The 25,408-nt window shown below is 49.4% G+C and overlaps 3 protein-coding genes across 5 annotated transcripts in view; all 3 read right to left on the bottom strand.

Moving 5' to 3' along the window:
• The window catches only part of CNTFR (ciliary neurotrophic factor receptor), a 121,710-nt gene that overhangs the window by 75,130 nt on the left and 21,172 nt on the right, over positions 1 to 25,408 (bottom strand). The window lies entirely within an intron of this gene.
• On the bottom strand, positions 533 to 7,063 carry ARID3C (AT-rich interaction domain 3C). 3 transcript variants are annotated; one of them, XM_066365666.1, is made up of 7 exons: positions 6,767 to 7,063; positions 4,860 to 4,932; positions 2,913 to 3,096; positions 2,455 to 2,744; positions 1,775 to 1,948; positions 1,455 to 1,544; positions 533 to 1,048 (listed from the first exon to the last, which is right to left on the bottom strand). In XM_066365666.1, exons 1-7 carry the CDS (start codon positions 7,061 to 7,063, stop codon positions 948 to 950), a joined length of 1,209 nt encoding a protein of 402 aa, XP_066221763.1. In that variant the 3' UTR covers positions 533 to 947. The 3 variants fall into 3 exon arrangements, with proteins under 3 accessions (XP_066221763.1, XP_066221761.1, XP_066221762.1); XM_066365664.1 differs by lacking the exon at positions 1,455 to 1,544; XM_066365665.1 differs by lacking the exon at positions 1,775 to 1,948.
• Positions 16,462 to 19,089, bottom strand: SIGMAR1 (sigma non-opioid intracellular receptor 1). The gene is made up of 4 exons (XM_066367771.1): positions 18,827 to 19,089; positions 18,500 to 18,700; positions 18,277 to 18,369; positions 16,462 to 17,449 (listed from the first exon to the last, which is right to left on the bottom strand). The coding sequence occupies exons 1-4, from the start codon at positions 18,975 to 18,977 to the stop codon at positions 17,223 to 17,225; spliced, it is 672 nt and encodes a 223-aa protein (XP_066223868.1). The 5' UTR covers positions 18,978 to 19,089; the 3' UTR covers positions 16,462 to 17,222.

Below are 25,408 nucleotides of genomic sequence, written 5' to 3'. Positions count from 1 at the left end.
TGCACCGGCGCAACTCCATATAGAAAGTGACGTCACGATTCAGCCTTCCGGAGCCGGAAGTGACCGGCGGGGCGGGCAGAAAGTGTCTAAAGCTGCCTGGTTACCTAGGCAACAGCCACCTGTCAGATCCTACACTGATTTCCAGTTCCTGCTTGTCAAGATAACCTTTACCTAATATCAAAGAAGGTGCCCCATCTCATTCCCCGAACTTGCGCATATAAATACACCCATTATTCTAGGATTGGTTCATTCCCGTATATCAATATGAGGCCCTGTGAAATACCATAATCTTTAGAGTCTAAAAAGTTCAAGCAATTAAGTGCCTTGCCTAGGGCATTCAGTACTATAGTGGTAGAATCAGGATTTGAACTCATGCAGTCTGATTCATGAGACCAAGCTCTTCTACTCTCATGGACCTTTGCTATTCTGTCTTCCCTCTGAGAACCCCTGTCCCAACACAGTTTGTATATACCACACAATTCCTTTCCAGCGCCCAGATCCAAAGAAGAAGAAAAGACATTGGGGGGGGGGTACTGCAGCTTTATTATCCAGATGTGACCTGAGGAACATCTCCTTCACAACATCCCAACCCAACCCTTCATCTGACTCCTGAAGAGAACCAGGTCTGAATCCAAGAGGTAGGGTCCTAGAGATGATATTGACACAGGGGGGCACATGAGGAGATGATGGGGGTTGCTGGGGCAGGACTCTTTGGTAGATGCTGCTGGAGTAGGCCAGAGAGGAAGTGCCCTCCCTTTACAATGAGGTAGATGTAACATCAAAAGAAAACTCTTTGGCTTCAAGTCCACATGGCATAGGGGTGAGGGTGGGGGTCACTTCCCAGGTCTGAGCCCTAGACTGGACCCTCTGAAGAATCAAGGTGGAGGGAGTGTCTCCTGCCTCCCCCTCTGCAATGGGTTGCAACTCTTAATTGCAAGTGGGAGCTCTCAGGGTGAGGTACTGGAAGGGGGCCCTGTAGAGTTTGGCGGTACAGGGTTAGTTGGGTCCTGGGAAGCTGGCACAGGCTGGCGGCGGGCAAAGAGGATGCCTGGCAAAGGCATAAAGAGATGGTAGAGGGAAAATACAATCAGGAGGGGGTAGGGAAGAGAAACAGAAGAAGGAAACAAAAGTTAGTGACCTGATTGCTAGAACACCACACACATACCTCTACCACAAGCCAATGAGGACAAACACCTTGGGTCAGTTAGAGACTCCTATGCCAATACAGATACTCTCAAACAGATAAACAATAAATATTTACACATGCCTTAGACCCCATGCCATGTAGACAGTACCTTTAACCCATGACAGTGTAGCAATCCACTGAACCCTGTATTACCCATGCAAGTTTGAATGCCCCTGAATCTCATGCCAGTAGAAAAAGTCTAAAATCCCCATGCCAATGTAAATACCCCTGACCGAATGCCAGTGTAGATAGCCTGCAGTACCCATACCAGTGTAGACCACCCCGTTGATCTCTAGGGCCATGTTGATACTGCTGATACCACTGCCTGCCAGATTGAGAGGCCCATCCAGCCGCTCTTCTGTCCAGGAGGGGGAAGGGGAGTCACATTTTTGGGAATCAGACTTCAGACTTACAAGCTCCCCTCTTCATCCCTATAGACAGCCCCCATTCACTTCAACCCCACACCTGTAATCACACAGTTACTTATTGAGGGGCTATCTGCCCCACCTCCAATGCCTGACAGCTGATGGGTCTGTCCTCCTACGGTGCACAAGCCCAAAGCCCTATCAGCAATTAGCCCTTCCTCACCCCTTAGGGGAACCTTGCCACGAGTCAGGAAACTGGGGGGTGCTCCAGGTCGAGGTGGGTCAATTGGCCCCATCAGCACAGCCCTCTTCTCTGGAGGCTCCTCTGGTGCCAACTTCTCCCTTGCAGATCCCAAGGCCAGGCCCACAGGTCGAGGGGTTGAAATCCCACTCTCCTCTGGAAGAATAGGTCATTCAGGTCCTCTGGGCCAACCAACAATCTCTGCTTTTGGTTCTCCCCCAAGGCCCGGGACCAAGAAGCGTTGGTCACCTAAGCTTAAGCACCAGGTTCAATTTCCATTTCCATCTAGAGTCTCAGCCCAAAGGCTCTGAAACTGGAGAGCCCAAAGGGCCTATATGTTGGTCCAAGACAATTTGGAGGATTTCCTTGTTCTCAGTTGTTAAAAAATACAAACAAAGTGTAGAATGGAATTAACTCGGATAAAGGACCTTCGGCCCTGTGCCATAGTACCCCTTATTCCAGAGCTCTCAAAGCTTCATTGACCCCAAACCTCAGGACTCCTAAACTTCAGAGTTCATCAAATCTTAGTGCCTCATCAGTCCCTACCACCCCATACCTCAACGCCTCTCACATTTTAGAGTCTAGATATTTTAATGTTCTGTATATCTCAGTGTACCCCGAGGACTCAGCGACCCCCAAACCGCAGCCCCAACCCCTCACACCTTTCTTAATGGGGCTCGGGCTCAGCTGCGCGCAGGCGTGTGCCGGAAGGCCTGAAGCTGAGAGCTGGGCAGGGCGGTTGCCAGGAGTGGGCGCCGGCAGGGCCGAGCCAGGACCGGCGGCCGGGCCTGGAGTGCCCCGAGGGGGTGGCCCTGCCAAGCCGAAGAGCGGGGTGGCAGTGTAAGCCTGACGACGGCCCTCGCGCCGGTTGCTGTCGATGGCGGCTTGGAGCTCCCCTGGGGAGCTGAGCGCCCGCGTCTCACACTCATATGGGTACAGGTACTTCATGTACCTAGGGGAGGACGGAATATGTGAGCAGAGGCTGAGCCCCACTCTCAAGCCCTACTCCGGGAAGCCCGCCCAGGGCCCGCCTCTCGGGCCTTGCCCCACCCTGCCCCTCCCTCCCGCCCCGCCCCGCCCCGCCCCGCCCCCAGCCTAGTGCTCGCGCGCCTGGCCTTACTGGGTGCGAAGAGTGAAGGCGGCCGACGTGATGGTGGTGGGCAGGCTGAGGCCGCGCGTGACCTCCCGCCACACCTTGCGGTTGATGACTTCCACCAGGCCGCCTTTAGCCGTCACTAGGCGAAACAGCGCGTACAAATCCAGCACCTGCTTCGCCATGATGGGCACGCGGTTCACTGGCGTCCCTGGTGGGGGTTGTGTAGAGTCAGGACAGGAAGACTTAAGACCCAGTCTGCGGGCATCGTCAGACACTTAAGGAGTCTGCTGCCTGGACGAGGCCGGGATACAAGGTGGGCCCTCGAGAAAGTAGGGGAAGAGGGGGGTTGGGAGTGCTATTCTAGGCAGACCCCACAGAGCTCCAAGAAGGGACAGGAGACTAGACTGGGGGTAGGCAAACTTCTGTAAAGGATCAGATGTTAAATGTTTAGGCTTTACAGGCCAAACGGTTCTTTCAGAACTACTACTCCACTCTGCCATTGTAGTCTGAAAGCAGCTCTGCGGCTGTGTTCCAATAAAACTTTATTTACGAATTCTGAAATTCGAATTTCATTCTGGAATGCTATTTGTCTTTTAGTTTTTTACACTATTTAAAAATATCATAACCATTCTTAACTCGCAGGCTGCTAGATTTTGTCCTCAAACTTTAGTTTGCCAATCCCTGGGGTAGACCGTGGGAAGGACTTCCTGACAGTGCTGAAGAGCCCGACTCCCTAAGCAGCAGCCGGCGGTGGCTGCCTGAGGCTGAAGGATTGTGGACAGGAGAAGAAGCAAGCCCTGCCTCAGCTTGCCAACTCCACCGCAGCCCGCGCCTCCCCCGCCGGCCAGCCCTGACAAAAGGGCCTGTCTGCGCTGAGCGATGGGCCCCAGTTAATTCCTTACCGATCCCGTCCCCTTCCGCGGCCGCCTTTGGACCCGAACAATTAGCTGCGGCCTGATTAATGGGGGAAAATTATCGGCCCCGCGAGACCCCCCTCCCCGCTGCAGAGGGAGAGAAGGGAGGCAGGACTCCAGGGAGGCAGAGCTCTGGGCCTGGTGGGGGAAGTCTAGAATACGCTAAGAGCACCCTACCCCAATCCCCAATGGAGGGGAGTCATCAAGGAAGGGGCTGGGAGGGTACACTGGGACCAGAATGACCAGGTCTCCCTGGGGAGCAAAAGGATCTGGGGCCTCACTGAAGGTTTCTGGTTTGGAATGGACTTGTAATGGGTGCTGGCCTGGCGTAGGGGTCTGAGGGACTTTGGCCAGCTCCTGCACTGGGGGGGGGGGGGGCGGGGGAGGCATGCCGTCTAGTTAATTAGCAGCTTATCAGGCCACACTGGAGTGAGTTAATTAGCTTTGTAGAGAGAGATAATGAGTCAGTCTTTGGACACATGAATCTGGGAGAAGCCTTAGTGATGGACTACCACCCACCCTGATCCCCTCCTGGACCCTTCTTGCATTCTCTTTTAGCTCTGAAATTTCTGGAAAGGAATTCCTCCTCCTGCATAGCCCCAACTAACATGGTCCTCAGCCTACCCCTTGAGAAGTCCTTCCTTCAGTCTAATCTTAGTCCTTCTGCTATAGGGCACATTGGGTGTCCCCTGCCTGAAGCAAGGGGAAACTAAGGAGAGACAAGGCTGGAGGAAGGATCGGGGCAAGAGGACCAAGGCATTCTCAGCCCCCTAGCCTGGGAAGGCCCCTGCACCAGGCCAGCCCCCCACCAGCTCTCCTTCCCACCCTCCCAATTGATCCCACACTCATTAACCTGCCAGTGGGCTGGCCACTAATTAATTGCTGGGTGGAGGAGGAGGGCAGGGTCAGAGGTTAAAGATGCTATTGAGGACCCAAAGGATAGGTGCTGCCATGCTCAGACCTCTGTAGAAGGGACCCAACCTGGGGACCAAACCCTAAAGTCTCCCATCCTCAAACCTCATAAATGGGGGTCCTTCCCTTACATCACCCCACTCACCCCTCTTCTGCATGAAGCTAAACAGGTCATCCAGAAATTCCTTCCTCTTGGGGTCTGCATCGAGCTCGTACAGCTGGGGAAGGACTGAGATCATTTTCCAGCTCTGCTTACCCCTCACCCCCTGGGACCCCAACTCAGGTTGTATCCTGAATAAGGGTCCCCAGCTAAATGGGTAAGTAGGGTCTGAAATGTGGACTCCCAAACATTAGGCTCTTTTCTTCTGGTACAGATAAGGGCACTTTTTTCTAATACACACAGAGACCCCTTACTGGCTAGTAGTGCCCTGGGCAGATCAAACCACCCATCTGGGGAGGAGGGGAAGAAAGGACGCCTTGGAGGTTCATCCTGCCCTGCAGGGCATACACAGAGTTCAGAGAGGAAGTGAGGTTGGAGCTGTGCTCCACAATTAGGAAACTGACAGATATATCTGAGGCATTCATTTACTCTTGTTCATTCCTGCAAGGCTTCTAGCTGTTGCCATCTCTGTGTGCCAAGGCCAGGGGTAATGACTCTAACCACCCCTCAGCCACGATGGATGCTCAGAAGCTCCTGGATTGAAGCCTGGGGCCCCTCAGCCCACCTTCTGGTCTAATCTCCTTCAGGGACAGTAGCCTGCCCACTACAGGAGCTGCCACAGAGGCAATGGCCTTGTACCACTGAGGACCTGTGGAGTCAAGACTTGAAAGGCCCAGAGGATAATTCCACACATTCCTAGTCACCTGGAGCCCCATCTCTAGCATCACCTTCTACATACCACCCAGGAGGAACAATCCCTGGGGTAACAGTCTTTTACCCAATAGTAAGGGTTCCTGAGTAACACCTATTGATGACATTCTATTCCTCAATAAGAAATCTCAGTAAAAAATACCCATGAATAACAAACCTCAATGATTCACCTTTAGAGCTATGCTCTCATAGGAACTGAGCCCTAAGTCTTATATGGATGTCCACAAATTACACACTCTCCAAGTAATAGTCCCCATACTTATATACCAGGAGAAACAGCCACTAGAGACCTATCTCCATAGTAGCAGAGTACTGAGTAACACTCCTTTTTATACTAATGTCACAGAGTACTAACCACAGATGAACACTTCTGGAAAATATCCTAGACCAATACCCTACAGGTAACACCACCAGAGTAGCACACCTGGAGTCATAGCCCTACAGAATACCTTCATAGTGAGTGGCTGGAGTAGTGCTTTACAGTAACATCCAAATGGGGTTTGCAGGGAGGAAAAACTCAAATAGGGCCCCTGAGTAAGATCCTGTCATTCTCAGCTGCACAGACCCATTAGTCACACTGTGCTTGTGGCCATCACAGGCTGGGAATTGTCACTCATAGAACGCAGGCCAGCAAAAGGATTTGGATGGGGGAATGTGACAGGGAAGAGATGAGGAGGATATCAGCTTGCCAGAGGAGTGGCAACCTCCATTCTGCTTCCAAAGACAGAAGTAGGCAGCCCCAAACACCCCACTGGTTGCTGAAATATAATCTTGTGACTTGATATGTGAAAAGTTAGGGTAGGATGGTGCTGGCATTGGAATCGCTAGTCCCAGGTGCTCCTCCCTCAAAAGAATTCTTAAAGGTCTCTACACCCCTCCTACTTTCCCTTCCAGCCTCACCAAGAGCCTCCAATCTGTCAGCCTCCATGTTTCTGGGTGTCTTCTGAACCTCTTAATGTTTGCCTATGCACTTCTTTCTGTGTCTCTGGGTGCCTGTCTCTCTCTTCTTGTCACTATCCTTCAGACTTTCCACTGTCCCTATCCAGGTCTCTGTGTCTCTGTCCTTCCATCCTGTAGAGGGCAGCCGGGGGGGGGATAGTGGGGGGAAGGCTACCAATCACCAAGCTTTGCTTTTTGTCCAGAGAGGAAGAGGGGAAGGCCTGACATTGAGGGGGTCCTACCTGCTTGAACTGTTCCTCATAGGTCCATTCATGGGGATGAGGTCCAGAGGGCTGGCTGGAAGGTGAGCTGGGGCCCCGAGTTCCTGGACGATTCTCCTCAGCTACAGCTTCTTCTCCCTCTTCATCCTCTTCAGTATCCTCCTCGTTATCAGCTCCAGCCTCCCCCAAGCCCCTCTCACTGGCCAGCACAATCCGGGGGCCAGGCAGAGAAGCCCGTGGTGGCGGTGGGTGTGGAGGGGCCAGTGGCACCACCGCCTGGGCCAGTCGAGCTGCCTGCTGCCTCTGCAGGGCTTCCATGACAGCTTCCAGGCGCAGTCCCCCCGCTGGTGGGGGGGCTGGCACCAGGCGGGGCCCCGAGGAAAGGGCCGCCTGTGGGGGAGGGCATTATAGGTGTTGAGCCCTGCTGCCCCCACAACCCCCAACACCAGGGGAAGTGGTCATAGATTCAGGGAAGTGCAGGGGGCGCATATGGAAAAAGACAGAAAGATAGCTTTCCCAAAGATTGACAGAGAGGTAGCAAGAGCAGGAGAGACAGAGCCAAAGAGACAGAAATGGGCATTGACTGAGGACAGGTAGAGATTGAGCAGATCAAAGAGGGTGACAAGGACCAAGAAACAGAGAAAGATGAGGGAGAGTGAGAGAGGCAATCCAACAGACAGAAAGAGAGAGAATGACAAGATGTAGAAATAGAAATGGAGATGGGACAGAGACAAGGAGAGAGAAAGGTAGGGAGAAACAGAGACTGAGATGGAGAGAGACAGAGGTATCAGGCAGAGACAAGAATGGAGAGATAGAGGGAAAAAAAGAATGGAGAGATGGCAAGAGATGAGATTGATAGAGATACTGGATAGAGAGACAGCGAAGGTAAGAGAGAGAGGAGCATGAGATAAATATCAAAGACCTGAGTGATAGGCAGGAGAGAGAGAGAGAGAGAGAGAGAGAGAGAGAGAGAGAGAGAGAGAATAAGTGAGACCAGGATTGAGAGAGAATGGGAAAGACCTATGCAGCAGGAGACAGAGACAAGAGAGAGATCAGAAAGAGACAGGGCGAGACAGTAAATAGAAGGGAGCAGACAGAGAGACAGAGGGAAAACAGAGAGACGCAGAGAACTAGAACCAAGGAGGCGCAGGAATAGAGGGCGGCGGGAGCAGAGCCCGGGACAGGGACCGGACCGGGTGGGCAGGGGACGGCGGGGCCTCGACGCCCGCTCTCTGGCTCTCGGCACCCCGCGGCCGCCCGCACTCACCATCCTGGCGCGGCCCGCTGCCCCCGGCGTCTCCACGGCTCTCCCTCTGCTACACCCGCTTCTCGGGCGGCCCCTGCCTCCGCTCGGTTCCCCACGCGGGGTTCTCCGCTGTGCGCTCTTGACGCCGTGCGCTCCTCTGACAACCGTGCGCTCAAGCAGCTTCGCTGGCGGCAGCCGAGGGGGCGGGACCCGAGCGGGGCAGGGCGGGCAGATACGCGGGGAGAGAGGCCCTGGTGGGCTCTGGCGCTCCCAGCCCCCCAACAGGTGTCTCCCCTCCACACAGCCAGCCAGTTTCGAGGGAGGGGCTCTGGGGAGCGCGGGGAACCCTGCAAAGGAGAGTGAGGATTCTACCGCCACTGGACTCGGGACCAGAACCCCATCCAACCTCACAAGTCTTGCCCCCCCCCCACACACACACACACTTAGTGACTGCCTGGCATTCACACACAAACAGCTGTATTCACACACCAACATACCCTGTCACAAGTTCAGGCACACAGCTGCCCTGATTCACATGCTGAGTTACATGGGCATTGCAGTGCCAGTGGCCTGTGATCACTAAGGGGAATCACTCTGCAGGATGTTTGGGTGAGTGTAGAGGACCTGGACATATCTGAAACTTCTCTCCATGCCTTACAGGTGCTGTCCCCAACTGCATGCATGCTGCAGTTTGCATAATATGTGCACACGGTGGTAGACTCACACCTGTGTACACACACTTGGAGGTCTCTGCACTGACTCCATACCTGCATCAGAGTACACATGCTCCACCAATATACACAGCCACACATTTTAAAAAGCTCTTTTGATGGTCTATTATGGACATGTTCAAACATATATACAAAAAGAGTGAAGAGTATAATGAACATTTCAACAGTGATCAGCATTTTGCTCATCTTCACACACATCCTTCCAGCCATGTGTGTGAATCCTGAGTCTGTATCTCCCGACCCCTTGAACCAACTGATTTAAGCCTTACCCTACCCTGTTATCACTCAGATGCTGAGATGCTGTTCCTTATTTTGGGGGTGCTGATGGCAGGTCACAATTCCTCTTCTGAGCAGTCTGAATCCCACTCCTCTCTGGCATTCTCATACATCCCCCAGTTTCTTCCTGTATGCAAGGGAACTGACCTACCAAAAGTAGGAGGGCCACACGGAAGTGATGCCAAGTGTGTGAGAACAACATGTGTCTGTAGAGGTGACACCTGGCATGGATGAGACACTGCTATGTCAAACCCAAATCCAGCTTGGGGGTCATCCTGATCTCATACCCAGTGAGGTAAGTTTCCTCCCAGGGCCAAGATTACCCCAGGAGACAGAAATTCAGGTGTGACTTTTGCTTCTTCTCTCCTTCTCACACCTACATCCCCACCCTCTCCCAACCAGTCCCCTCTTCTCAGACCCAGCTTGCCCTGGCCTTGCCCACCAGCTCTTCTCACCAGGATGACGCCCCTAACCCCTACCTGCTCTCCCTGTCTCCAGCCTCTACCCTTGTCCCCAACCCGGCTCCCACTGCAGCACTAAGGTCTTGTTGTCTTTGGCCCTTCCCTGGCCACAGTGAGGCTCAGTACTGCTCACAGCTTTGGCTCACTCCAGTGCTCTCTCATTCAGATTTCAGAACTGAGCATCAGACCCCTTCTCCATCAGGAAGCCTTGGTGATCCAGTCACCTTAAGTACTGATGCCCCTACCACATAGCTTTGTGTGGTCCTGGGGCAGTCAAGCCCCTTCCTCTGCCCAGCCCTCTCTAAAGCTGGAACCACAGAGGGGGACATCACTGAATGTACAGAGGCAGACGGACATGCCCTGGGGGTCTCCTGGGGGACTAGTGGGCAGACGGTAGAGATTTGTGGAACTCTGTTCCCAGCTTGTTCCTTTTTCCCCACACAACTTCCCCAGGCTGCTCAGAGAAGAGGTACCTGGAGAGAGCTGGACGGTAAGATTCTTCTTGGAGAGGTAGGAACTGGCTTGGGGAATTCCAGTTCTGAGGGTTTGGAGATTGCTTTGCAGGAGTTTGAGGGGAAAGAGAAAACGGGACTGGGAAGATACTCCCGAAAGAAAAAGAACCAATCAAACATAGGAAACCCTCTTTTGGAATCTGAGCCACAAGAGCTACAACTAGAAAGGGCTGAGGGGAAGGAATAAGCCTGACTGGGATCTGGCTTGTTTCTCTTCATCTGTGAAGAGAAAATGCTGTCTCTCACACCCACATATAACCCCTATCTGATCCTGTACCTCAGTGGTCCCCAACCCCCGGGCCATGGACCGGCACCGGTCCGCAGAGAAATAAATAACTTACATTATTTCCATTTTATTTATATTTTTTAAAAATGACCAGATCACCTGACCAGGCAGTGGCGCAGTGGATAGAGCATCGGACTGGGATGCAGAAGGACCCAGGTTCGAGACCCTGAGGTCGCCAGCTTGAGCACGGGCTCATCTGGTTTGAGCAAAAGCTCACCAGCTTGGACCCAAGGTCGCTGGCTTGAGCAAGGGGTTACTCGGTCTGCTGAAGGCCCATGGTCAAGGCACATATGAGAAAGCAATCAATGAACAACTAAAGCGTCGCAATGCGCAATGAAAAACTAATGATTGATGTTTCTCATCTCTCCATTCCTGTCTGTCTGTCCCTGTCTATCCCTCTCTCTGACTCTCTCTCTGTCTCTGTAAAAAAAAAAAAAAAAAAAAAAAAAAAGACCAGATTCCCTCTGTTACATCCGTCTAAGACTCACTCTTGTCACTTGTCTTGTAAGTTCGACAATTATATTTAAAAATACCATAGTTTTGGCCCTGGACAGTTGGCTCAGTGGTAGAGCATTGCCCTGGCGTGCAGGAGTCCCGGGTTCGATTCCCGGCCAGGGCACACAGGAGAAGCGCCCATCTGCTTCTCCACCCCTCCCCTTCTCCTTTCTCTCTGTCTCTCTCTTCCCGTCTCTCTCTTCCCCTCCCGCAGCCCAGGCTCCATTGGAGCAAAGTTGGCGCAGGCGCTGGGGACGGCTCCATGGCCTCTGCCTCAGGCGCTAGAATGGCTCTAGTTGCAGTGGAGCAACGCCCCAGATGGGCAGAGCATCGCCCCCTGGTGGGCGTGCTGGGTGGATCCCGGTCGGGCGTATGCGGGAGTCTGTCTGGGTGCCTCCCAGTTTCCAACTTCAGAAAAATAAAAAAAAAAACAAAAAACAAAAAACCACAGTTTTTATGCCAGTCACATAATTTTATTTTGTGCATTTATTCATCCCACCCTAAAGGCCGGTCTGTGAAAATATTTTCTGACATTAAACTGGTCCGTGGCCCAAAAAAGGTTGGGGATCACTGCTGTACCTCACAGAGACAAAGACAGACACAGACCTAGACTGTCAGTCTTCCAACACATATTTACTGAGCATCTACTTTTAAGTCAGGCACTTAAAAGTGTTGGACACAGGAGCAAATAAAGTTCTTATAATGGCATAATTCTACTGGGGAATAGGGTCAGATGGTGATAAGTAAAACAAAGAGACATAAATCCGGTCAGGAGACTATAAAGGGAAGGGTGTTATCAGTTATTTATCAATGTGTAACAAATGACATGCAAATGCTTAAAACATTTTTTTAATGATTTTTTTTAAAGAGACAAATTGGGGGCATCGATTTGTTATTCCACGTATTCATGCACTCACTAGTTGACTCTTGTATGTGTCCTGACTGGTGATTGAACCCAAACCTTGGCTTATCAGGATGATGCTCTGATCACCTGAGCTACCTGGCAAGGGAAACAGCAAACATTTTTTTATCATACTTCTGTGGATCGGGAATTCAACAGTTGCTGAGCAGAATGGTTCTGGCTTACTGTCTCTCATGAGGTTATAGCAAAAATGTTGGCTAAGGCTGCAGTCATGTTGACTGGGATGGGAGGATCTACCTCCAGGTTGGCTCACTCACACGCCTAGTGGTAGGAGACTGTTTTCCTCAGGTGGACCTCTCCATGAGAGGACTTCATGCCTGAGTGTCCTTCCAATATGGCAGCTGGTTTTCCCCAGAGTGACCCAAGAAGAGACTAAAGAGACAGCAATGCTTTTATGGCCTAGTCTTGGAAGTCATGCACTGTCACTTCTGCCATACATTATTTGTTAAAAACATATAACAGTCCAGCCCACATTCAAGGGTAAGGTAATTAGGCTTTATCTTTTTTAAAAAATTTTTCTTTTATTAATTTTTAGAGAGGAGAGAGAGAGAGAGAGAGAGAGAGAGAGAGAGAGAGAGAAGGGGGAGGGAGGAGCAGGAAGCATCAACTTCCATATGTGCCTTGACCAGGCAAGCCCAGGGTTTTGAACCAGCGACCTCAGCGTTCCAGGTCAATGCTTTATCCACTGCGCCACCACAGGTCAGGCTAGGCTTTATCTCTTAAAGGGAGGAATATAAGAAATTTTATGGAGGTATTTTAAAATGACCAAAGAAGGGCTGCTAATACACAAATGTTAGGAGAAGTACTCTAAGCAGGAATGGGGGGAGGTGGAAGAGAGTTATGGAGATACCTAGAGAAGAGCATTGCAGGCAAATTAGCAGATACAAATATCCTAAGGCAGAAGTTTGCTTGCTGTGTCATATGAAAAGCTAGGATACTGGGCTAGAACAGGGTGGCTGAGGTGAATGGTCAGGTATTTGGTCAGAGGTAACATGGGCCATGGAGTAGGTTCCCAGAGACAGTGAAAAGACTGAATGAGATGGGAAGCTATTGGAAGTGTCTGAGCAGTGAAAGGCTGGGTCTGGCTATTGTGTAGTGGATGCTCCACACAGCATGCAAGCATGAGGACTAATTAAGCCATTGCACTAATCCAGGAAAGAGCTGATAGCTTGGACCAGGATGGCAACAGTGGAGATGATAAGGAATGGTTAGATTCTGGATGTTCCAAAGATAAAACTGGGCCTGACCTGTGGTGGCGCAGTGGATAAAGCGTCGACTTGGAAATGCTGAGGTTGCTGGTTCGAAACCCTGGGCTTGCCTGGTCAAGGCACATATGGGAGTTGATGCTTCCTGCTCCTCCCCCCTTCTCTCTCTCTGTCTGTCTCTCTGTCTCTCCCTCTCTCCTTTCTACAATGAATAAACAAAGATAAAACTGATAGGATCTGCTGATGCCCTGAATATGGGATGTGAGAATAAGAGGTATCCAAGATGACTCCATGGCTTTTGGCCTGGACAGGTGGGTAAATGGAGGTTATCTTGAACGGAGACAGTAAAGACTGCAGGAGGTACAAAATTGGGAAAAATCAGTTTATGTTAGACATTTTAAGTTTGAGATGCCAATTGGACAACCAGGTGGAGATGTTGGCTGGCAGATATATGAAGCGGATATCTGGAGCTCAGAGAAGAGGTTTAGACTGAGACCAGGTATAGATGGTCCTCAAGGCCCAACCGCGTTGTTGCAAGTAGCAGGATTTCCTTTTTCACTGGCTGAATACTATCCCATTATAAATCACATTTATCCTTGAGGGCATTATGCTAGGTGAAGTCAGAAAGACAAATAGTTTATGTTCTCACTTATTTGTGGACTCTAAACACTCACATACAAACCTCTTAGAAACAGAACAGATTGATAAATGCCAGAGGCCCAATGTAGGTGATTTGGGTAAAGGTGGTCAAAAGGTACAAACTTCCAGTTATAAGAGAAATAAGTCCTGGAAAGGTAATGTCCAGAATAGTAACTATAGTTAACATTACATATTTGAAAATTGCTAGAAGTATAGATCTTGAGGCCCTGGCCAGTTGACTCAGTGGTAGAGCATCTGCCCAGTATGTGGATGTCCCGGGTTTGATTTCATGCCAGGGCACACAGATGTGCCCATCTGCTTCTCCCCCTTCCCCCTCTCGCTTCTCTCTCTCTTCTCCTCCCCTCCTGCAGCCATGGCTCCATTGCAGTGAGCTAGCCCCAGGCTCTGGGGATGGTTCAATGGCTTCTGCCTCAGGTGCTAAAAATATGGCTCCAGTTGCAATGGAGCAAGGGCCCCAGAAGGGCAGAGCATTGCCCTCTAGTGGGCTTAACGGGTGATCCTCATCTGGGCAAATGCGGGAGTGTCTCTGCCTCCCCTCCTCTCACTAAAAAAAGAAAAAAAAATCTTGAAACTTCTTTTTTGCTTGTTGTTGTGTGGTTGTTGTTGTTTTTTATAGAGACAGAGTCAGAGAGAGGGACGGACAGGAAGAGAGATAAGAAGCATCAATTCTTCGTTGCAGCTCCTTAGTTGCTCAGTGCTTGCTTTCTCATATGTGCCTTGACCAAGGGGCTACAGCAGAGCCAGTGACCTTGGATTCAAGCCAGAGACCTTTGGGCTAGAGCCTACAACCTCGTGCTCAAGCCGGATGAGCCTGCATTCAACCTGGTGACCTCGGTGTTTCCACCCTGGGTCCTCCGTGTCCCAGTCCGTCACTCTATCCACTGCACTGCCTGGTCAGGTCAATCTTGAAAGTTCTTATACAAAATTTATTTCTCTGAGAGGTTCTAGAGGTTAACTAAACTTATTGTGGTAATCATTCCATAAAATATACATATATCACTGTTATACAACCTAATGTTTTATCAATCATATCTCAATAAAACTGGTGGTGGGGGAGACATATAGATGTTATTTAAAGTCTTGAAATAATTGAGATCACCTGGTTAGGGTGTAGAAAAAAGTTTGAAGGTTAAGTCCTGGAAAGTCAACAGAGGTTGAAAGTTAATATCTAGCAAAGGAGACTGACCCACGGTGGTGCAGTGGATAAAGTGTCAACCTGGAATGCTGAGGTCACCGGTTCAAAATCAGGACTTGCCCAGTCAAGGCACATGTGAGATGCTATTGCTTCTCGCTCCTCCCCTGCCTTCTCTATCTAAAATCAGTAAAAAAAAAGAAAAAAAAAATCAAGCAAAGGAGTAGTGTACTGAAACCCAAGTGTTTATATATATATATATATATATATATATATATATATATATATATACAATATATATATATACATACATATATATATGATTTTATTTTATTTTTAAGATTTTATTCATTTTTAGAGAGAAGGGGGAAGAAGCAGGAAGCATCAACTCCTCTATGTGCTTTGACCAGGCAAGCCCAGGGTTTCAAACCTGCGACCTCAGCATTCCAGGTTGATGCTTTATCCACTGTGCCACCACAGGTCAGGCAGAATCCAAGTTTTTAAGAATGATTGTTTTTTTTTTCTGAAGTGAGAAGCAGGGAGGCAGACAGACCCTCACATGCACCCGATAGGGATCCACTGGCATGCCCACCAGGGGGTGATGCTCTGCCCATCTGGGGTGTTGCTCCGTTGCAACCTGAGCCATTCTAGCGCCTGAGGCAGAGGACATGGTGCCATCCTCAGTGCCTGAGCCAACCTTGCTCCAATGGAGCCCTGGCTGCGGGAGGGGAAGAGAGAGACAGAGAAAGGAGGGGGAAGGGTGGAGAAGCAGATGGGCGCTTCTCCTGTGCGCCCTGGCGGGGAATCGAACCTGGGACTTCTACATGCCAGGCCAACGCTCTACTGCTGAGCCAACTGGCCAGGGCCTTGAGTGATTGTTATCAAATGAAAAGTTGAGAATAATTCTGAGCTTTGCAAGAGATGGAAGAGGACCCTGGGACTAGTTCCTATGTGGGAGAAAGGGATGACAGGGGAGTTGGGGCATTCCTGATAGGTGTAGGATAAGCCTTGAGGCAGAGCTGGGTTACAGGGTGGGAGTACTTGTGGCTTGACTTTGCAACACATGATCCATGGAGAAGCCCCTGCCGGAATCTGTCCTGACCAATATGGTGTATCAAGATGGCCATCTTGCCTGGGCCTCACATTCATTCAGAGCCACAAATTTACTTGTGATGTCACTTACAAATGGTTATACAGTCTCCTATAGCTTTTTTTTCATTGGAATGTCAACCTAATTTTTTTGAAACCATGCGCCTTTCATTTTTAATATACCAGCAATACTAAGAGTGGTCTGGCCTTACCCTCAGAGCAGGGCTAGGAGGAGGAGACAGTGATGCAAATAGGGCACAAAATTTTAAAAGGGCAAGTGTAGCGACCTTGGGAGTCCCTAGGAGTTCACCTTAGGGACCTCTCTTGCCTCACACTAGTTCCAGCCCCATCTAACTCAGACACCACCAGATGGTGTCTGCTGCCCACCTGGGAGCATCCACAGAAGTGAGGGGTCCTGGAGAAGGCAGACTGGAGAGAAACTCCTGTTGTTGGGGCTTGACAAGGTATGCTGGAAACAAACACAAAAAAGCAGATGGGCAATGACTAGGCCTCTTTCTGCTCAAAAGTGGGTGCACACTGCCATCTCGTGGCCATCAGGACAAGATTCCCAGGACTGTTTTCTTCTTGGGCACTCTAAAGTATTATACATACAGCCAGTCTTATAAACTCAGAGAGGCCTTCTTGATGCTTCTCATGAGTTAGCATGTTTTTCTGCTGCTCAGATAAAAAAGAAATGGAACTAACTGTTTGACAGATCTTTATTAACATAGACAGATGGACAGAAATGCAGCAAAGGCAGTGTCTGAAAGCTGTGATGGGGGTGTGTGTGCGTGTATGCAGAAAAGGCCTTCTTTCTAGGATAAAAGGGACCTTGACCTCGGCATTCTCCACATTCTTCTGATTCCCCTGCTGACTTGGTTGCTGAGAGGGTGAGGGACAGGCCAGGAGGGCACTTGCATAGCAGGGGAATAGAGAGCAGGGGTAAGGCATATGGTGAGGACAGGGAAATCAAGGGAAAGGGCATCACAGCTGCAGGTGAAGGGGGCTTCTGATGAAGGCAACACCCCTTCTTCCTCACCCCCTTCTCCAAGTGCTGCTGGGTTGAGGGGTCAGACCCAAGCAGAGTGTATAGCCACCTCCATCCCTAACCCCAGAGCCATGACAGGGTAGGGAAGGTCTGGAAAGGTCTGAGTTGATGAGTCAAGCTTGTGTTATGTTTGAACATGACTGGATGCCTTGATATATATGGTGCTCCCTCTTTAGATGGGTGTGAATGCATGATGTTGCTGTACACATGGGATTCAGTATCTGAGTGTGTGTCCCGTATTTCCCATAGGTCTCTATGTTTGGTGGTATAAGCATGTGTGTCCCTGCTTGTGTACCAGAAACTCAGTATCTGTATTGTAAGTAGGTTTGTCTTTTCACATAGGCTCCAGCGAGGGGATGTGTGCGGGTCTGCCCGCTTCTGGCCATCCACAGGTCCTCCTTTAGGCCTGGCTGGTCAGGGTTCTTGGCCGAAGAGGTAGGTAGTGAGCTCAAGCCGGAGGCCTCGGGCATAGGCGCGAAGAGTGTAGAAGAGGGTGAAGAAATCCTGGGTGCTGAAGATTGTGTCAGCCAGCGCGAAGGCCAAGGTAGATGGGATGACACCCCGGCCATACTCCACCATCCATGTGTTTGGCCCCCACTCCACAGCCGTTGCCTCACCAGGACCATGTATCACTGTCTCCCCTGGGGGACAGGGAGCATCCACATGAGGAGCCTAGCCCTGCCCTTCTATTGCTGCCATCTTCCTGGCCCATAGGCTATCTAGTGGGTAGGGGATGAAGAGAGAGCTTAAGGAAAGGAAAAGGCCTGATTTCACTGGCCAGTTCACTTATCTGGAGGGATTAGAGGCCAAGAATGACTCCTAAATTTTCCTCTGTGGCATTCATTACCTGGGTCATGTCCTCATTTTTGGGGAAACCATGGAGGAGCAGTTCACTTGACCATGGGTCATTGTACAGGAGTTTTGGAAGTCTGCATTCCTAAGCCTCAGTCATGTCAAGCAGAAATTTAGCTAAACTTCGGCTGGGTCCATGTTAGATAGAGAGGGTGATTATACAACTTGTAAGGCTTTCTGAGAAATGTACCTTTAATTACAATGCCTGCTGTGCTTGTAACACTCAACCTCAAACTTAGTTGGAAGCCTAAACCTCTACTTTTACTCATTATAAAAAAGGAAAACAAGTCTGTTTTGCTTTTGGGGATATGAGAGCATTTTGATTACCCAACTGCCTCCCCAACAATTGCTGGAATACAGGAGTAGTAAAACAGTGTCTTAGATAAAAATCAGACATTAACAGGAAGCTGTTATGTTTTTTTTTTTTTTTTCCCATGGAAAACAACAGGGGCCCTCAGCCCTGCCTTGCCCAAACACCTGTAGCTTATCTAGGGGGTAGGGGAGCCAGGGGTAGGGCCCCTCAACGCACCACTTTCCCATGCCATGGCTCTCTCCCCAAACTATGGGCATCCCAAAATGAAGGGACTCCCTTCTCTGACAGAACTTTCCTACCCACCTGGGTAAAAGACCTCACTTTTGGTAGTGCCTTCTCTCCACTGGTGGAATGTGCCAGATATTATGGTGTCCGAGATCTCAGCCCAATAGCGTCCTGCAGGACAATCAGATGGACACCGAATATCAGGGTATCCGCGCCATCACATGGCCTGGCCAAACAGAAAGGAGGGCATGGGCCCTTGTACAGCCCCAGCCTCCCAGTCCGGCCCGCCGCCAGCACTGACCAGAGTGGCCGCCAGAGCCGAGCGCAGTGCCGAACAGCAGCACGTACTCGGACAGTGAGGCATGCAGAAGGCACATGGCGCCCATCCAGCCACCCGCGTTCACGAACACCCACTGCAGTTCCTCGTCAGGCAGCACGTGGCCTGGGTGCAGCCGCCGCAGCTCCACAATGAACCGAGAGAAGGCCAGCTCGTGGTCCAGCCCTGGCGGGGGCAGAGGAGTAACACAATTAGGAACAACACAGGTCCTAATCTGGGGAACGACGCACCCGGAACCCCTAGCTCGGCCCGGGCCTTCCCAGCCCTCCATCCGTTCATTCGCTGGCTCACCCGCGTACTGCCGCGCCAGCTGAGCGATCTCTTCGCGCTGGAAGACGAAGCTCTGCGTGCCCAGCCAGAGCCAGACTACCTGGGCCAGCACGGCCGCGGCAACTAGAAGTAGCGCAGCCCACGCCCACCGCCGGCCCACGGCCCACTGCATCCCTGCGGGAATCGAGACGCAACGCTGCACAGAAGAAACCTGGAGCCCGAAGTTACGCTTCCCACTGCCTCAAAGCCAGTAGCGCGCGGTCCAGGACTCGTTACCCCGCCACCGCCAGACGGCTCTCCCTGGCCAATCGGAACTGTTCGGGCACCCGGGCACCGCCCCCTCGGGTTGTACCATTTCCTCATGGGGGAGCAGGGAGGGCCAAGGGAGTGAGGCGGCGCCGCGCGCAGAAAGTAAATGGGGCGGTTCCAAGCTCTTCTAGCTGCTCAGTATTAAGACGTCAAGGTAGGGTCTGTCTGAGCGCCATCCTACGTGGGGCTAGGGGTTGCTGGCGGTGAAACCCAGAAAGAATGCCCCCCTGGCCTCACTGACTGGTGAAACAGGTCAGCCCGGAAGCAGAGCCTTCCTCCTGGATTTGTAATTCTTAAGGCCCGCCTTTGTTAGCCCAGAAGATGGAAGGGCTGCATTTGAATCTCCTGATGTTACGGAAGGCTTTCTGGAGGCGGTGACATCTGAGCAGTAGCTTTAAGAGAGATGGGAAGGTCCGGATGTACCATGATTGAGGGTTCGATCCCCGGTCAGGGCACATGCAGGAATCAGCCAATGAATGCATAAATAAGTGAAACAATAAATTGATGGATGTTTCTTGCTCTCTCTCTCTCTCTCTCTCTCTCTCTCTAAAATCAATAAATAAATAAATTTAAAGAGAGAGAGAAAGAGAGATGGGAAGGGAAGGGCATTCCAGCATTGAGACCTACTCCAAGAGCAAAGGCATTGAAGAGAGAGACAGCCTGGGTCTTCAGTGCCTACAATTTATTCTTCCTTGTGTAGCACAAAATGTGAGAGGAGTCCCATGTAAACCAACTGAAAGTTATGGCAGGAGAGTGATAAAGGAATAGAAATGAGAGAAAAGAGGCAGCACAGTGCAGTGGTTAAGAAAGAAAGTGGAGGCCTGACCTGTGGTGGCGCAGAGGATAAAGCGTCGACCTGGAAATGCTGAGGTCGCCGGTTCGAAACCCTGGGCTTGCCTGGTCAAGGCACATATGGGAGTTGATGCTTCCAGCTCCTTCCCACCTTCTCTCTCTCTCTCTCCCTCTCTGTCTCTCTCTCTCTCCCTTTCTCTCTCCTCTCTAAAATGAATAAATAAAATTTAAAAAAAAAAGAAAGAAAGAAAGTGGAGCTGGATTGACTGGACTAAAAGCCTGGCTGCTGTCACCTACTAGTTGTGTGATCTTGAGCAAGTTACTTAAACTCTTTGTGACTCAGTTTTCCTATCTGTAAATTGGAATGAATAAAAAGTACCTACCTCGTAGTACATACCTTCTTTGTGATGAAGATTAAATGAGTTAATATTTATAAAGTAATTAATACCTGGCATGTAGTATCATATGTGTTAGCTACGTAAATAAAACACAAGAGAACTGGAAGAGCATGGCCTCACATATGAGAGTAATAAAATGGATGGCACAGTCAAATATAATTGAGAAGTCTTGCCAATAAAATTATGGGAAATGGTCATTAGCTTTCTCAATAGGGGCATGCAGCCAGATTACATTACACAGTCTACTCTGTAATTGGTTAAGGCCAGATGATTATGTTCTAGCTAATGAAGTATAGGCAGAAATTATGTATACCACCTTCAGGTCTGGTGCCTAAAATCTGAAATTTTTACATTCTTTCTCTTCTCTGATATATTATTATAGTTATATTGAATTAAGTAATTAATGGAAAATTCTGAGTGCTGTATAGGACAGAGCTCCCCCTCTCCTCCATAATGGACTGTGGTGCTTAGCCACTGAGTTTGGGGGTTATTACAACAAAATTACTTACCCTGACTAATACAGGGCAAAAGACATGTTACAGTGTACTATGCATTAAATGTAGAGGCTTGAGAGTTGAACTGCTTTTTGAGAAACTTGGCCAAGAATGGAAAGATAAAAAAGGGATTATCTGGAGGAGATTGCAGAATTGAGGAACCTTTTTTTTTAATTGCCTCTGGCTTCTGTGATACTCCTGAGCTGACCATTCTCTAAGAACCCTGAAAAGCAGAGACTAGTCCAAAAATCTGGCCTCTGCCCACCTGTTCCATTCAGAGCTCTCTCGGGCTATCTAGGTCTGCAGCTCCCCTATTAGGTTTTTAGAACACGTTTCTAGCACACGCTGTTTAAAAAACAAACAAACAAAAAACCTGAAGTGTCCTTTCGGCCTTGAAGAGGTTCAGAACAGGACTCCCCAAAATATACCACTTTGGCATGTGAATTATTTTGAACTGGCGCTGATCAAGATTCTGTACACTCACAAAAAACTTTTACCTCTTCCTTAAAGAATTTAAATTTGGCCTGACCAGGCAGTGGTGCAGTGGATAGAGCATTGACCTGGGCGGCTGAAGACCCAGGTTTGAAACCCTGAGGTCACCAGCTTGAGTGCAGGTTCACTAGCTTGAGTGCAGGGACACTAGCTTGAGTGTGGGATCATAGAGATGGCTCCATGGTTGCTGGCTTAAGCAAGGAGCTGGCTCAACTGGAAATCCCTGATCAAGGCATGTATGAGAAAGTAATCAATGAAAAAACTAAAGGGCCACAACGACAAGTTGATGCTTCTCAGCTCTATCCCTGCCTGCCTGTCTGTCCCCCCCTAAAAAAAAGAGAAAAGAATATGTATTTGAAAAATACTGGTATAAACCTTAGGAACATATTATTGAATGTAAAAAAACCCTGCCTGACCAGGTGATGGTGCAGTGGATAGAGCATTGGACTGGGATGCGGAAGATCCAGGTTCCAAACACAGAGGTCACCGGCTTGAGCGTGGGCTCATTCAGCTAGAGCACAGGCTCACCAACTTGAGTGTGGAGTTGCTGGCTTGAGCATGGAATCATAGACATGACCCCAAGGTTGCTGGTGTGAGCAAAGGGTCACTTGCTTTGCTGTAGCCCTACTGGTCAAGACACATATGAGAAAGCAGTCATTGAATAACTAAGGTGTGGCAACAAAGAATTGATGCTTCTCATCTCTCTCCCTTCCTGTCTGTCCCTTTCTCTGACCCTCTGTCTCTGTCAAAAAATAAATAAATAAAAAAATCTTAGAGGAATTTAATTTTGAGGCCTTGCCTGTAATAAGAGTTATTACCGGCCCTGGCCAGTTGGCTCAGCGGTAGAGCGTCGGCCTGGAGTGCGGGGGACCCAGGTTCGATTCCCGGCCAGGGCACACAGGAAAAGCGCCCATTTGCTTCTCCACACCCCCCCCCCTCCTTTCTCTCTGTCTCTCTCTTCCCCTCCCGCAGCGAGGCTCCATTGGAGCAAAGATGGCCCGGGCGCTGGGGATGGCTCCTTGGCCTCTGCCGCAGGCGCTAGAGTGGCTCTGGTCAAGGCAGAGCGACGCCCCGGAGGGACAGAGCATTGCCCCCTGGTGGGCAGAGCCTCGCCCCTGGTGGGTGTGCCGGGTGGATCCCGGTCGGGCGCATGCGGGAGTCTGTCTGACTGTCTCTCCCCGTTTCCAGCTTCAGAAAAATACAAAAAAAAAAAAAAAAAAAAAGAGTTATTACCAAAAATAACTTTTCATGACCTATTTATATGGCAGGGCAAACTTCTAGTTACTGAACATCTACTTTTATCTTGTAATGACCTTCTTGCTCTCTCAAGACCCAAGGTGCCTTACCTCATTCTTAGCTCAGAATGCTGTATATATCTCCTTTTAGCATTCTGTCTCTGAGCCTCTCACGTATGTGGGGGTCTCTGACTTTCTCATGTCATATGTACATATGTAATTATTTATTTATTTATTATTCAAATAGAGGAGGGGAGAAAAAAAGAGACAGACTCCTGCATGTGCCCTGACCAGGATCCACCTGGCAAGCCCACCAGGTGGTGATGCTCTGCCCACCCGGGCGTTACTCCACTGCTCAGTAACCAAGCCCTTCTTAGGGCCTGAAACGGAGGCCATGGAGCCATCCTCAAGGCCTGGGCCAACTCGCTCCAGTCAAACCATGGCTGCAGGAGGGGAAGAGAGAGAGAGAGAGAGAGAGAGAGAGAGAGAGAGAAGTGAGAGGGGGAGGGGTGGAGAAGCAGATGGGTGCTTCTCCTGTGTGCCCTGACCGGGAATTGAAACTGGGACTTCCACACACCAGGCTGACACTGTACTGCTGAGCCAACCTGCCAGGACAGTACATATATAATTAAAGTTGGTTATTTTCTCTTGTTAATTTGTCTCTTGTTGATTTGCTTATTAGAACAGCTTGAGAATTTAGAAGGGTGGAGGAAAGATTTTTTTCTTCCCACAACCTTAAGAGGGTTCTAAGAAAGGAGATTAAAGGGTTGAGGGTCACAGTCACCTTTCCTAAATGTCATAGAAGAGATCACACCTCTGGGATCTTGGAGGGAAAGGGCTGGGTAGGCCCTATCTCAGCCATTCTCCTCTTCCACCAAAATGTGACCTTGGGGAGACACAGATTCAGGAGAGGTTTGACAATAGGACCGAAGAGATATTTCTGAAGAGGTCAGGAATTAGTTGGCATGATCTTCGGAATGTCACTGAAGCACTAGTGTTCTTTTTTTCTTTTTTTGACAGAGACTCAGAGGGAGGGATAAATGGGGACAGACAGACAGAAAGGGAGAGAGATGAGAAGCATCAATTTTTCATTGCGACACTTTAGTTGTTCATTGATTGCTTTCTTATATGTGCCTCGACCATGGGGCAACAGCAGACCAAGTGACTCCTTGCTCAAACCAGCAACCTTGGGCTCAAGATGGTGAGCTTTGCTCAAATCAGATGAATTTGTGCTCAAACTGGCGATCTCAGGGTCTGGAACCTGGGTCCTCTGCGTCCCAGTCCGACGCTCTATCCACTGCGCCACCACCTGGTCAGGCGAAGCACTAGTGTCCTTGAGAAAATGGAGCTGCCTCCAAAATCTAGTCACTCAAACAACAAAAACAGCTGAGAGAGTAGAAAAGTAAATCTTCTGTCCTCCCTTCCTACAACTCCCCACCATTAGCAGCTAGTGGGACAGGTAAAACACCCCATCCCTATTTCTCAGCTCTCTGCTTCCTGCCCCCTACCTGGTGGCCTTTTCAGATTCTAGTCAGAGGTTCCTAGGGCAGAGATTAGATAAATGACCAATGACCTAGTTTTTGAATCTGAGCTGCAAAACACCTGGCTTAGCCTGGTCTGGTTCGGGGAAAGGGGCCTCCTTGCTCCTCCCTAACTTCTAGTTTACTATTTTTCCGTGTTGAGTGTCACCAAACTCTCAGGGGTAATTCTGAACAGAGGGAAGAGACTAGACATTTGAGTGTAAATTCTAGCTTGGACACTTGTCCTTTGGGTGACCTTGAGGCCTCTGTTTCCCACTATGAAATGGGGAAGATGTTCAGACAATGTTTTATGTCTCTTTAAAAGTGCCAGGGGAGAAATTAATTTGAATTTTATTCTAAGGTTAGCCTATTGGTTTGATCCAAGGAAAAGTTGTAGAAGGGAATGGGGGTGTAAACACCCCTGATCCCACCTAGACAGATGGTGGCTACATCTACTGATAATGTTGTCTTCCCTACATTTTCAGATTTCTTATAGCCCTCTTACCTACCCACTTCTTGTGCTTTTGGTATGCGCATATGAAAGAGAGAGAGAATTATGTAACAAAAGAATGTCTAAACCTTTAAAAGAGTTTTTTAAAATTTTTATTAATTTTAATTTATTAACATGGATTCAAGTGTCCCACTCAATATAACACCCTCACCCCCTACCCCTGTGTCCCCCATTTTACCCCCTTTGCCCTCTTCCCCCTAACTGCCTCCTTCCCCCTCTGGGACTTGCTGTCCTGTTATCTGTATCTATGTGTTATGTATATATAATTTCATTAATCCTTTCATAGAAGAGTTTTATAAGGCTTTGTTTGACCCTAATTTTGAGGATGTGCTTGGAAGCAAAATCTCAACGATTGAGAAAATGCTCTGGAGAATGGCAGTTTTGTAGCTCCTTTTAGGCATTTAGGATCAAGGGAAGAGATGTGAGGAAGCTACACTAAATACATTGGCGGTAGATTAAGGAGGCAGGAGAAAGCAAAGTGGGGAAAGCTCTAGGACTGGATAAAAAGCAAAATGGAGAAACACATATTTCTTTTATATTGGTGGGTACAGGATAGTTAATAATTAACATTTATAGTGCTTAGAGATGGTATTCCCGGAACAAGATAACCATGAGGTGTTCAGTGGTCTTATGCTCTCATGCCTGTGGTTATGCCTTCAAAGAGTCTAGAAAAGAAAATTACTCTGATATTTCAAAGATATGTTATCCTAGATGTATATGGACATTGGACAGAGCTCACTTAAGGTAAAGATCAACCTTTACCTGTAGACCTGGGACATGCTTACCTGCTATGAACTGTCCAGTTAGGAACTTGTGATCAGACCATCTTGTGTAGTTACTTTCAGTCACTGA

Source organism: Saccopteryx leptura, chromosome 2 (genome assembly GCF_036850995.1).
Source record: "Saccopteryx leptura isolate mSacLep1 chromosome 2, mSacLep1_pri_phased_curated, whole genome shotgun sequence".
Lineage (NCBI taxonomy): Eukaryota > Metazoa > Chordata > Mammalia > Chiroptera > Emballonuridae > Saccopteryx > Saccopteryx leptura.
Note: the sequence above shows the minus strand (reverse complement) of the source record. Positions and strands in the feature narration are given on the sequence as shown.